The 12362-nt window shown below is 40.6% G+C and overlaps 1 protein-coding gene across 1 annotated transcript in view; it reads right to left on the bottom strand.

Annotated features, from left to right (window-relative positions):
- GOLPH3 (golgi phosphoprotein 3) overlaps positions 1–12362 on the bottom strand; it is a 45701-nt gene extending 33339 nt beyond the window's left edge. The window contains exon 1 of the mRNA XM_052659094.1: positions 11842–12362. Within this exon, the coding sequence (XP_052515054.1) occupies positions 11842–12066 (225 nt within the window). The 5' untranslated portion in view covers positions 12067–12362. The remainder of the gene's footprint in view (positions 1–11841) is intronic.

The raw sequence follows: 12362 nt of genomic DNA, 5'->3' as shown, positions 1-12362 counted from the left end.
TATTAAGAAAACAGGGGTTAAAAAAGAGAAAAGAGGTTACAATCCAGTACTGGAAGGTTTTTTCTTTTTTTTTTTCTTTTTAAGTTTTAAATAAACATAGGCAAACTCATTGCAAATAGGACTGGAAAAATAATGTAACACCAAAATATTACTGCCCAACTTCCACTACTTGTCTCTGTGCGATCCTTTGTCCACACAGAACTTTTTTTTTTTATTGATAACATAAAGAGCGGGTATGAAAGTATTAGTTGTTCAGTCATCTCTGTTCATGGGATTTCCCAGGCAAGAAGAGTGGAGTGGGTTGCCATTTCCTTCTCCAGGGAATCTTCCCGAACCCAGGGATCAAACCTGAGTGCCCCACATTGCAGGCAGACTCTTTACTGTCTGAACCACCAAGGAAGCCCCAAAAGTTCTGTGTCTGTCCTTTCCCCATACAGAATTTTTTTACTGATAACACAAATACTGGGTATACCACTCCCCAATACCTTCAGTGGCTTCCCAACCACACGCAGTGTAATACACCAAGTCCTTAACCTGATTTGATTTGTAAGGCCTCTATGTTGCAGCATTCTATCATCATCTCAGGTCTTTCTCCCCATCACTCCACTCCTGCCTTCAACCACCTTTCAGTTCCTCAAACCAAACCAAGCTCTTCAACACCTCACGACCTTGAAACATACTCGTCTGTCTTCACTGGATTTGGCAGCTATTCATTGAGTCTCATGTCATGTCTCATGTCATTGAGTCTCATGTCAAGTTCTTCCGTAGGCTGTCCCCTCAACATCCATTCCCATACAGTGTCTTTTCACAGGAACTACCAGTGTTTAATTTGCACACGTTCATTCACACACAGGTATATGCCCATCTGTGTATGTATCGACCTCCTTTAGCACAATACCTTCTGTATAGTCGACACTCCACAAACGTCTGTTGAAGGAACAGAAGCTGAATTATGGATTTTATTTTTCTTTTTTGTAATCTATATTTTCTCAATCTTTTTCAACAATGAGCACAGACTTGTAAAAGAACCAATCACCTTTTCTCAAAGCGTTAATGGTAATTAAATTCAAATAATTCTTCCTTAATAATTATCTTTCTGATCTGTCTCATTCCCTCTTCATCCAACACCCAAGCAACTAATTTCACAAATTCTAGTAACTTCAAGCCTATTACAAATCTTCCTGCCTCCAACTTTTCCATCTACCAATTCTTTCCTCACTTAAATGTCTTTCTAAAAATCCAGTTTACATCATTACTGCTATCTTTACAAGCAACAACTGTCTCCACTATCATCTCCACCATCTGTTTAAAGGCCTCAAGGTAGAGTTTTTTCATTTTCCCTATTCCACACATAATCTCCCTCATATCTTATCTTTTATTATTAGACAACGCAGACTTTATTCTTCAGCTTTAAAATAACATTTCTAGAAGGATAACTTCCCCATTTATTTATTTTTAATTTATTTATTTATTTTAATTGGGGGCTAATTACATTCCACCCAGGAGATCAGTCCTGGGTGTTCATTGGAAGGACTGATGCTAAAGCTGAAACTCCAATACTTTGGCCACCTCATGCGAAGAGTTGACTCACTGGAAAAGACTCTGATGCTGGGAGGGATTGGGGGCAGGAGGAGAAGGGGATGACAGAGGATGAGACGGCTGGATGGCATCACCAACTGGATGGACATGAGTTTGAATAAACTCCGGGAGTTGGTGATGGACAAGGAAGCCTGGCGTGCTGCGATTCATGGGGTCGCAAAGAGTCGGACATGACTGAGCCACTGAACTGAACTGAATTACTTTACAATATTGTAGTGGTTTTGCCATACACTGACATGAAACAGCCATGGGTGTACATGTCCCCCATCCTGAACCTCCTTCCCACCTCCCTCCCCATCCCTTCCTCAGGGTCATCCCAGTGCACCAGCCCTGAGCACCCTGTCTCATGCATTGAACCTGGATTGGCGATCCGTTTCACATATGATAATATACATGTTTCAGTGCTATTCTCTCAAATCCTCACCTTCTCCCACAGAGTCCAAAAGTCTGTTCTTTACACCTGTGTCTCTTTTGCTGTCTCACATATAGGGTCATCGTTACCATCTTTCTAAATTCCATATATATGCATTAATATGCTGTATTGGTGTTTTCCTTTCTGACTTACTTCACTCAGTATAATAGGCTCCAGCTTAATCCACCTCATTAGAACTGACTCAAATGCATTCTTTTTAATAGCTGAGTAATATCCCATTTATTTACTTTCACATATATATCCTGTCATAACATTCTGTCTAGAATGCTGGTTTCCTATGAAATTACATGCCACATCTCATTTAAAATTCTGCTCAAAACTTATCTTCCTAAAATGCTCCCTTCCATCTCCAACACTCCTCTTTGGTGACATACCCAATTCGGGTCTTCTTCACTTACCCTAGTCCCAACAACACTGAGGACTGCTTCCCATTCCACCAGTGATAACAGAGTTCCTTTTCCTTTCCTCATTAAATCGAGACAAGAACCCAACATGACGACCTCCTCTCTTCAAAAGAATGCCCCTTTCTTACCAGCCATTGAGATGATTTTTAAAGAAATCATCATAGGAGGAACAGACAAAGGCTGCCACTGTTCCACGGACGAGGCAAAGGCATCCTCCAAAATGTGAGTGAAGCAATCTGGAGGTAAGAGAAAAGCCACTCCCCCACCAAACAATTAAAGAAACTATATTAAAAAACACAAACCCAGTGACAGCCTAAGGAGGTGGGATGGAGTAGGAGCTACAACTTGCAGCGTACCAGGCTTCCTTGTCCTTCACTATCTCCTGGAGCTTGCTCAAACTCGTGTCCATTGAGTTGATGATGCCATCCAACCATCTCATCCTCTATCACCCCCTTCCTCTTCCGTGCTCAACCTTTCCCAGCATCAGGGTCTTTTCCAAAGAGTCGGCTCATGTATATACCTATGGCTGATTCATGCTCATGTATGACAGAAACCAACACAGTATTGTAAAGCAATTATCTTCCAATGAAAAATAAATTTAAAAATAAAACCAAACCACCAATCCTAGGCCTCCAATACCAATTCTACTGAAGGCAGAGTTTCTAATAACAAAGTTTATAATCAGAAACCACCCACAAAGGCATGGGTAAAATAACTATGACAAAGCTTGAAATGCCAGTGCGTGGTTGTTACTGGAGGAGACGGATGGACGCAGGAAAAAGAAACAAGAGTTAAAAGAGCAAGAGCCCCAAAGAAGCAGAGGGCATTCAGGGGTGAGAGAAGGATCAGCCCACTTCACTTGTCACTAGAGTCATATTATCATTTTAGAGGTTTGGAGGCTTCTGATGCCTCTGAAGAGTCAGCCATTTCTTATGAGAATTGTTCAAGAAAGACTCTGGACTTGGCCTGAAAGTAAGAAATGGTAGTTCAGGTGTCCAGATTTTCCAGCACAGCATGCCAGCGATTATCAAAAAAATAAACCAGATTGTAGGTTCAGGACAAACACATAGATAAGCAAGCACAGATAAGTAATCGCACTTGATGGAAAGGCTCACTTAAGCCCAGCAAAGCACAAAAAGGTTAAGAAATAACAAAAACAGTTTAAGTATTAAGTACTTGTCAAGATCACTATAACTCTTAATTCACTTCTCAAGGCAAGACCCATTTGCATTTGTTCAACACCTTGCAGTTTTCAAAAGCACTTGCACTGGAGCCCTACAATTCACAAGTTATGGGACAGCCCACAAAGGCAGGCTCACTGTGCTCAGGGGGTAAAACTGAGGTATAAGAATTCCAAGCAGTTACCTTAACCCTTCTAACTAGTCAAGAGCAAGGCTAGAAGTCAAGAAATATGGCAATCTTCTGATTCCTGATCCAAGGAATCCACTATTGCCCTTAACACATATTTCTATTTAAGTCAATAACTTATTTTATTGGAACCACTTACAAATTAGTCTTCTATATAGACTGGATGCTCCTTAAGGTAAGAGAATTTTCCTTGGAACTTCACCACCAGCAAAGACACTGGCACATAGATGTTCAATAGTTGGACTGAACTAAATCTGTTTCCATTATAACAGTGTACAGACAAAAAAATTAAATGAGCAGCTCAATTCAGTGACTGAACTGAAATTTAAGCTAAATTCTTAAAATGCTATTTCTGAGTTTATTTTGTTAACATGATATAAAACTGTTTAACAGTTGCATTTAAAAAACCAGAACTAGAAAATGAAACCAGAGTAAAAATAACCGTCAGCAATTTAAATGCAGTCCTTTAATTCGAGTTTCTCCAAAGGGCAGAGGGTAGAGAGTGGCGAACAAAGACTACCTACAAATTATCAACCAACAAGGATAATTTTGTTCTTAAAATTTAACTTACAACTCCCTGCAGTTCAATATACTAAAATTATTCCTCCTACTAGCAAACTACTAGTCAAATTCTATTACAATAAAAATTCGTATCAGAGGAAAAGATATAAACCTCAGCTAAGCACGAACTCAGTATTTTCAATAATAATTTATTTCGGTATTTCTCAACTTCTTTTTCCCATTTCTGCTCCCTAAAGGAGCTTTCTCCAAGACTGTTTCCTCTAACCACATCCTCTCCCATAAAATCTGGGTAAGATGGCACACTGTATGTACTCAGTCACGTCCAATTCTTTCAGGCCCACAGACCGTAGACAGGCGGCTCTGTCCACAGAATTTTCCAGGCAAGATTACTAGAGTAGGTTACCATTTCCTTCTCCAGGGAATCTTCCGGACCCAGGGATCAAATCCACATCTCCTGAGTCTCCTGCCCTGACAGGCGGATTCTTTACCACTAGCACCACCTGATCGGTTTATATACTGTATGTGTATCTATGCTTTATACATAAAAGGAGCAAGAATTTTTCATCACCATCCCCAGAACCAATTTTCTCTCCCTTAGGGTGACATGACCCTCAATGAAAATACATGCTTTACTAAGTATAGTAAATATTTACTGTGTGGGAGCTATATGCCAGGCTGAGATATTCACCATGGAAAAATTCTGTGACAGAAACACAATTTTGTTTTTTAGTTTACTGTAAGAGTTTTGACTCAGAGAACTGAAATGAAAAGGGCTTGAAGACAGAGACCTTCTTCCTAATATTTGCACCTCATCAAAGGCTTAGCTCAATAAACATCTGATGAACACACGGAAGGTATTAGAACTCTGTATGCGCTAGTTACACAATTTGCAAATGTCATCTAGCAAGATGACCAAGCTACAGAAATGCTGGCTTCCTATTTCAACTGAAAATCCAACTGACCACAACCCTGAAACCTGAAATGTTCTGTAGTCAATTTTCAAGAGGAAAAAAAGACGACAAAACACAGCCAAACCAAAAATTTAAAACAAAGAAACAGTTTCTCTATTTGATAATTTTTAAGCTTCTGCTTCACTAAATGTTTTGAGTACCTCACAAAAGCTATGTTTCCTTTCTCTAGAAAAATATACACACACAATACATACAACTACAGAATATTCACAGAATTTCTAAACTCCATCCTTTGACTCCAATTTAAGAATTTCTCTATTAAAAAAGTATGTAAACATAATACAATTTATTGTTTAAATAAAAATAAAGGTTTTTTTTTTTTCATTTAAAATTTAACTTTTTTAGCTTAAGACTATATTTACCTGAAGTATTCTTTCTGGCAATAATGTACTTTAATATTAATTGTCTTCTTGCAGATCAGAGGTTTACCAAATAACTAGTAAGACAAGATAATATGAATAAAATAATGCCCTACTACCTATATATATATATCTTCAATATCTAATTTAAAACCTCAAGATTCACTAGGTTATAATACTGTACACTACTACTGAAACAGGCTGCAGTCTTTCAAGCTTTGATCAGAGAAACCTAAAGCTATGGCATCAATTTCAAAATGAAGTCGGGTTCTCGCCTTTGTTACTTGTCACAACTCTTATTAAATGGAAGAAACGGGGAGGACAAGCCATCTCTTTGAGCGGCTTCAAAAGCACACTCCCATGAAAATAAAACCCCCTAAACAAAGACTACAGCAACTCTGTGTGACACAATTTACTCTGATTAATAGAAAAATTATGCCGATACAAAGCAGAAAGTTTGCTTGGACATAAAGCAGTGTTGGGCCAAGTTTAACACAACATAACTGGACAAGTTCAATGCATTTTACAATCTTTTGAGATTTACATATAAGCGGACAATGACTGTAATAGGTTATCTCTTTAAATGTCAAAAAGTATGCCTAAATATTTGATCAAAATAACTTCAAGGTGTAATTCTAAAAGATAATCGCAAATGATCCATACAGGAATGCTCAGATGGTTTAAAATGAATAAATATCAAATGTCAGTATGACATATAAAATGAATCAGTGAATATTTTGGCCACACTGTGAGAGAACCCTGAAGAAAAGTAATTTCACTAATACAAAATCTTATGTAAAAGATACAATCAAGTGGTTCAATGAACTCCAAAAACTAACTTTATATCTAGTGTGTACTCTTTTATTTCATACGTGTGTACTCTTAAATGCACCTGAAAAAAAAAAAGACCCCTCAAATCATACAAAAATATGAACAGCACATTATTTTTATTAAAGGACTAACAAAATCCGAAAACCTAGAAGTCTTTATTATACTTTAAATTACTAAAATCTTAACACATCTTTTAATACTGAGTACTGAATTTCTCATTAACAGATTTGATATGCAGATATGTGTATTACTGCATGTACAGGAAGGAGAATTTTTTTTTAAGTTATCCATCATAGTAAGTACTGTACTTCAAAGTAGAAACCTTGGGAAACTCCAAAAATGGAACACTTTTAGATCATTCTTTAGAGCTAATTTAAAAGTCACACAAAAGTCAGTTCTATCATTTTAGTTAAACTTAACTATTTTACCCTAAGTGTGTATTATCCAGTTCAAGCACCTACTTATTTTTCAAGATACAGAGTTAAATTAGCACATTAAAGTTCTTACCTGCAAGCATTCAAAACAACAAAAACTGACTCTGGCAATCTTTAAAGAGGGACTTGACTGGAAAGTTCTTAAAGCTTACAAACTTGAAAGACGCCTGGGAAATCAGGATGGAAAAGACAAGCACCACAGGGCTAGGGAGAGGAATGTAAAACAACCAAGTCAGAGAACAATATGACCCACACACTGACGCTCCACTGCGACTGCTAAGTCGCTTCAGTCGCGTCCGATTCTGTGCGCCCCAGAGACGGCAGCCCTCCAGGCTCCCCCGTCCCTGGGATTCTCCAGGCAAGAACACTGGAGTGGGTTGCCATTCCTTCTCCAATGCATCAACTGACAGGTCCTCAAAAATCCCCATAGCCTCAGGTTCTGCTCTCAAGATCCAAAGTCCAAGGAGAAAACATCTGGTTGGACAAGTCTAGGTCAGACTACACTACAAAAGGGAAGGGATGCATGCTTCAATAGGGCATCCTGGAGATGTATACAATGGGAAATACCCTACAGGCAAAATAAAACCTTGAGAGACAACGTGAAGGGTAAAACAAGAAATGTTCACAACAGTCATTAAAACTACAGGAGAGGTCTGTGTCTCCATTTTAGAGAGTTCTGAGGCTCAGAGCATTTGAATAACATGGAAAGCTAAGGATATACCTCAGATCAAGACTACACCACATCTTTCCACTCTGCTATTCCACATTCCACTCTAAATTATACCTGGTCATTTAACATAATCAAATCCAACTTTAGGGCACTAAGATGTTCCATGAATGAAGATATTTAAAAAGCATATGACACCAGTCATTTCACTTAATTCTCAATGAGGCATTCAGAAAACAATGACTATAGGAGGCATCTACGGAAAAATCAAATAGTTGGGAGGGGGACACACCTAGCTTGTTTGCTGTCTCTTCCTCTTAAACACAGGAGAGATGGCAGAAATCCTGCTGATTATTTGGAACCTGAATTTAAGTTTAAACATATCTGCCATCTTTGTTGTGGGCTCCTCATTATTTACTTCAATACCTATGTCCTCTGCCTACTTTAAGCATCGAACCCGCAGAGGGGCCCAGGCATCTGTATTTTAATAAGACAGAAAGGAAAATCATTGGTGAAAAAAATCTGAAATGAAATTCACAATAACTTCAGAGTTATCCCTAATAGACAATCTGAAGCCAGACCATCTGCTCACTGGCAGGCACGCTGAGCCTTCTGTTCAGTAAACAGGCGAGGAGAATACTAGATTCAGGATATGAGTTAAACAATTTTTTTTTAATACTGTAGATTGTAAATGTGCTAAAAGTTAAATTGATAATAAAATGAGAATGAACAAATGACAACCTCAAACAAGCAAGTCACAAACTTGCTTTACAAAAGATACAGATGAAAGTACAAAAAAGGGGGAAACTCTATGCTGAGTTCTCAAGTCAAGCAAGTGGTGGGACCACTCAAGCAACCTTGAGGACCAGGCAGTGACTGGAAAGGAAATCAAGTGGGGCTTCTGGAGAGCTGCTCAGGTTGTTTCTTGATTAAGGCGTTGGTTCAACAGGTGTGTTCAGTTTGCGAAAATTCTTCACACTCACATGCACTTTTCTGTAGGTTTATTATTCAACAAAAAGTATTTTTCACAAGCCATTAGTCTCAGCATTATTTAAAAAAACTAAAATCAAGCTAATTTTACCTCTCACAATTTCTTTAAAATTTTCCTTGTTTTGATTTCAAGTAAGGTTAGCTCTAGGGCTTCCCTGGTGCCTCAGATGGTAAAGAATCTGCCTGCAATGCGGAAGACCCAAGTTTGATTACTGGGTTGGGAAGATCCCCTGGAGAAGGGAATGGCTACTCACTCCAGTATTTTTGCCCAGAGAATCCTGGACAGAGGTTACAGTCCATGGGGTCACAATGAGTCAGAAAGGACTGAACAACTATTATCTATCTAAGGTTAGTTCACAAATATATAAAGTGTATCCATTATTAATGACAAACATAACCTCTGAATTTAGCTTTTGAGTATCTTAAAAGTACCCAGGCTAAGTCAAGGCTATGGTTTTTCCTGTGGTCATGTATGGATGTGAGAGTTGGACTGTGAAGAAGTCTGAGTGCCGAAGAATTGATGCTTCTGAACTGTGGTGTTGGAGAAGACTCTTGAGAGTCCCTTGGACTGCAGGGAGATCCAACCAGTCCATTCTGAAGGAGATCAGCCCTGGGATTTCTTTGGAAGGAATGATGCTAAAGCTGAAACTGCAGTACTCTGGCCACCTCATGTGAAGAGTTGACTCACTGGAAAAGACTCTGATGCTGGGAGGGACTGGGGGCAGGAGGAAAAGGGGCTGACAGAGGAAGAGATGGCTGGATGGCATCACCAACTAGATGGACACGAGTCTGAGTGAACTCCAGGAGTTGGTGATGGACAGGGAGGCCTGGCGTGCTGCGATTCATGGGGTCGCAAAGAGTCGGACACGACTGAGCGACTGAAATAATAAAGTTAAAGCAGTGAGCTCTATGTTACAGCTAAAATTTAGAATTTGTTAATATTAAATTTAATAAATTAAAACCTAGTATTAATAACCATAAATGCCTAGAGCCTACTTGAGAGTAACTCCTGTCCCTAAAAAGAATGGCACAAGCAGAAGACAGGAGGGGTGAAGGGGAGAAAGGGAGGGGGGGAATCTCCTAAAGACAAAGATACAAATGCACAAGTTGCCAGGGCTAGCGGGAAACACAGGTTAATCCCCAAAACCTAACTCTAAAGCAATGCAAAGTCCCAACCTCGCCCACCACCACAATTCCATGAACTTGCCTGCTAAAGGGAAGAAAGTTTCCTTGCCTCTGTGGTTGAAATGATCAGAATTAGCATCTGGACCTTGGCCATGACATGGCAGCATATAGTGACTCCTGACACAAACACAACATATGGCCTCAATTACCTGTCACCGAAGAATTTCAAATTTTCTAAGCACTATTAAGTTGCAACAAATAAATTCTTTAGATTATCTTCATGAAAACCAATCAAGGGAAAACAGCATGTTAACATGCTTCAGCTTAAACATCTCTCAGTAGTGTCGGACTCCTAGGCCCTCATGTACTGTAACCCGCCAGGCTTCTCTGTCCATGGAATTCCCCAGACAAGAATACTGGAGTGGGCTGCCTCATTCAGAGTAACACATACTTAAAAAAACTAAAAAGGTACTTTCTCACTCTAATTTCTCATTTACAGTGACTCAGAAGTCCAAAAGCAAGTTTTGGTTTAGCTGTTAAGTTTTAGTTTTACACAAAGAATATATCCACATAGAGAAGTCTCAAAACTTACAAACTAGATATTCACTGAGGAATATGGATGAGACTTGTTTTCTTCATTTTGCTTTTCAGTATTTTTTACAGTTACTTTTGTCACAGAGGAAAAAGATACAATGTTACTTTTGTCCCAGAGGAAAAAAATAAAACATTTATTACCAAGATTCTGAACTTTAAAGCTGAAAAAACCTTTTGTAAGAATACTTTCTAAAATCACAGGTCTAGGACACTATACCTCTAGTTTGTTTTTCCAAAAAGAAAAAGTAAATTTCATATACAGCCTGGTTGCATCATAACTCAGGAACTAAAAGAGATATTGAGTCCCTTAAATGGCCAGAGGAACATCAAGTGATCATCAGAAAGACCTGAGCAAACTGGAAATCTAGATAACACAAATACTCCAGACATTTCCATCAAGATAAACTTTAACTCATTAGATTACTAAATATCAGGAGTCCACAAACAATCCATATAAAACTCACCTAAATCTGATAAGTTGTGGAGAAAGATGACGAAGTTGTCTTAACATGAATTTTATTTTTTTGCCCATCTCTGAATTGGGAAAACTACTGAAAAACAAAAAAACTTAGATATTCTTGTATCTGACTCTCAAAATGTGCTGTCTGTAGTTTCCATATATAACAAGCTTCTGGGACCCTTCGCTATAAATGATTTATACAATATCCACTCGTCTGACCCTCGGCAGGTCTCTAAAAATAATCAGCTTTGCAGATACACACATGATAAAGCAAATACAGCAAAATGTTAATTACAGAACCTAGGTGAGTATGTAGGTGTCCACCGTAGCATTTTTCCCAACTCCTCTATGTGTGAATATTTTCACAAGGTATAAGCGTGAAAATAATTGTTTCAAAGTGAGAACACACATACCTATCGAAACGCTGAGGCCTCTCATCAAGTCACAAACCTAGCATTTCAAGCACCCCCACGAAGAAGTCCCTCCTTTGAGACTGCAAGACTTTTTTTTGAGAACAGTAAAACTGAGGAAATGATAAAATTATAAAAACAATGTCTCACCCAAAGCATGTTTACCTAGAAAGTCAATTTGCAGGAGGTTTCATGAGAATTTTCTTGGACTTTAACAGTAAAAATAAAACTTTTGCTTCCACTACCATTTCACGGAAATTTTTCAAAATTTCCAAACAATACACCTTAAGTTGCTGTTCTTTTTTGTTAGTCCCCAGAAAGCAGATCAGTGGACCCCTCCCAGGTCCTAAAACCTGCAGAACCTATGGGTTCAGGGCGCTGGTGGTTCCAGTTGTTTCACGCTAACGTGCACTCCGCGGGAATTGTACCCTGAGGTTTACCCGAGTTAAACAGGCGGGAGGTAAAGCGAGAACGCAACAGACCCGCCGCGGAGTCAAAATGAAAGGAGTGATTGAGAAACCAGAAAGGGAAATCCAAACAATCAGTGCGAGAGGGTGAGCTGGGCGCTCCCGCGCGCGGAGCTCGGGAGCTCGGAGAGCAGACGCGCGGAGCCAGTAGCCGGGCTCCCGCGTGGCGCCCAGACCCTGCACCGGCCGCCCCCGCCCTGCCCGCACCTCTCGGTCCTTGAGGCCCAGCAGGAGCACTTCCTCCATCAGGGTCAGCCGCGTTTCCTTGGAGTCGCCCTTGTCGTCGTCGTCCTGCTCGTCGCGACGGCTCTGCGCGTCGTCCTCGTCGTTGCCGCCGCCGCCGCCCGCCGCCCGCTCCTTGTCGGCGGCGTTGCGGGAGGCCTCGGTACGCCGCTGCACCAGCCCGGAGCTGCGCTGGGTCAGCGAGGTCATGGCTCCGCCGCGCCGGGCCGAGAGGGACGCAGGACCGGCCGGGTCTCCCTCTTCCTCCCTCCGCGGCCCCCGACCCGCGCTTCCGTGTTAGGACCGGGCACTGGGGAGACGTCCGTCGGCAGCGGGGCCGGATGCAGTCATGAGGAGACGGGCGGAGCGGGAGCAGGTGGGCCCGGCGTCGGTGGGGCGGACGAGGGGCTCTATCCTTTCTGTGGCCGCGGCGTGAGGCAGCTGCAGCAAGACGGAGGCGGTAAAGGAGGAAGCCGCTGAGGAAGAAGCGGCGGCGGCGGCGCCTT

This window comes from Budorcas taxicolor, chromosome 20, assembly GCF_023091745.1.
Source record: "Budorcas taxicolor isolate Tak-1 chromosome 20, Takin1.1, whole genome shotgun sequence".
NCBI lineage: Eukaryota > Metazoa > Chordata > Mammalia > Artiodactyla > Bovidae > Budorcas > Budorcas taxicolor.
This window is presented reverse-complemented; position numbering and strand designations above follow the sequence as displayed.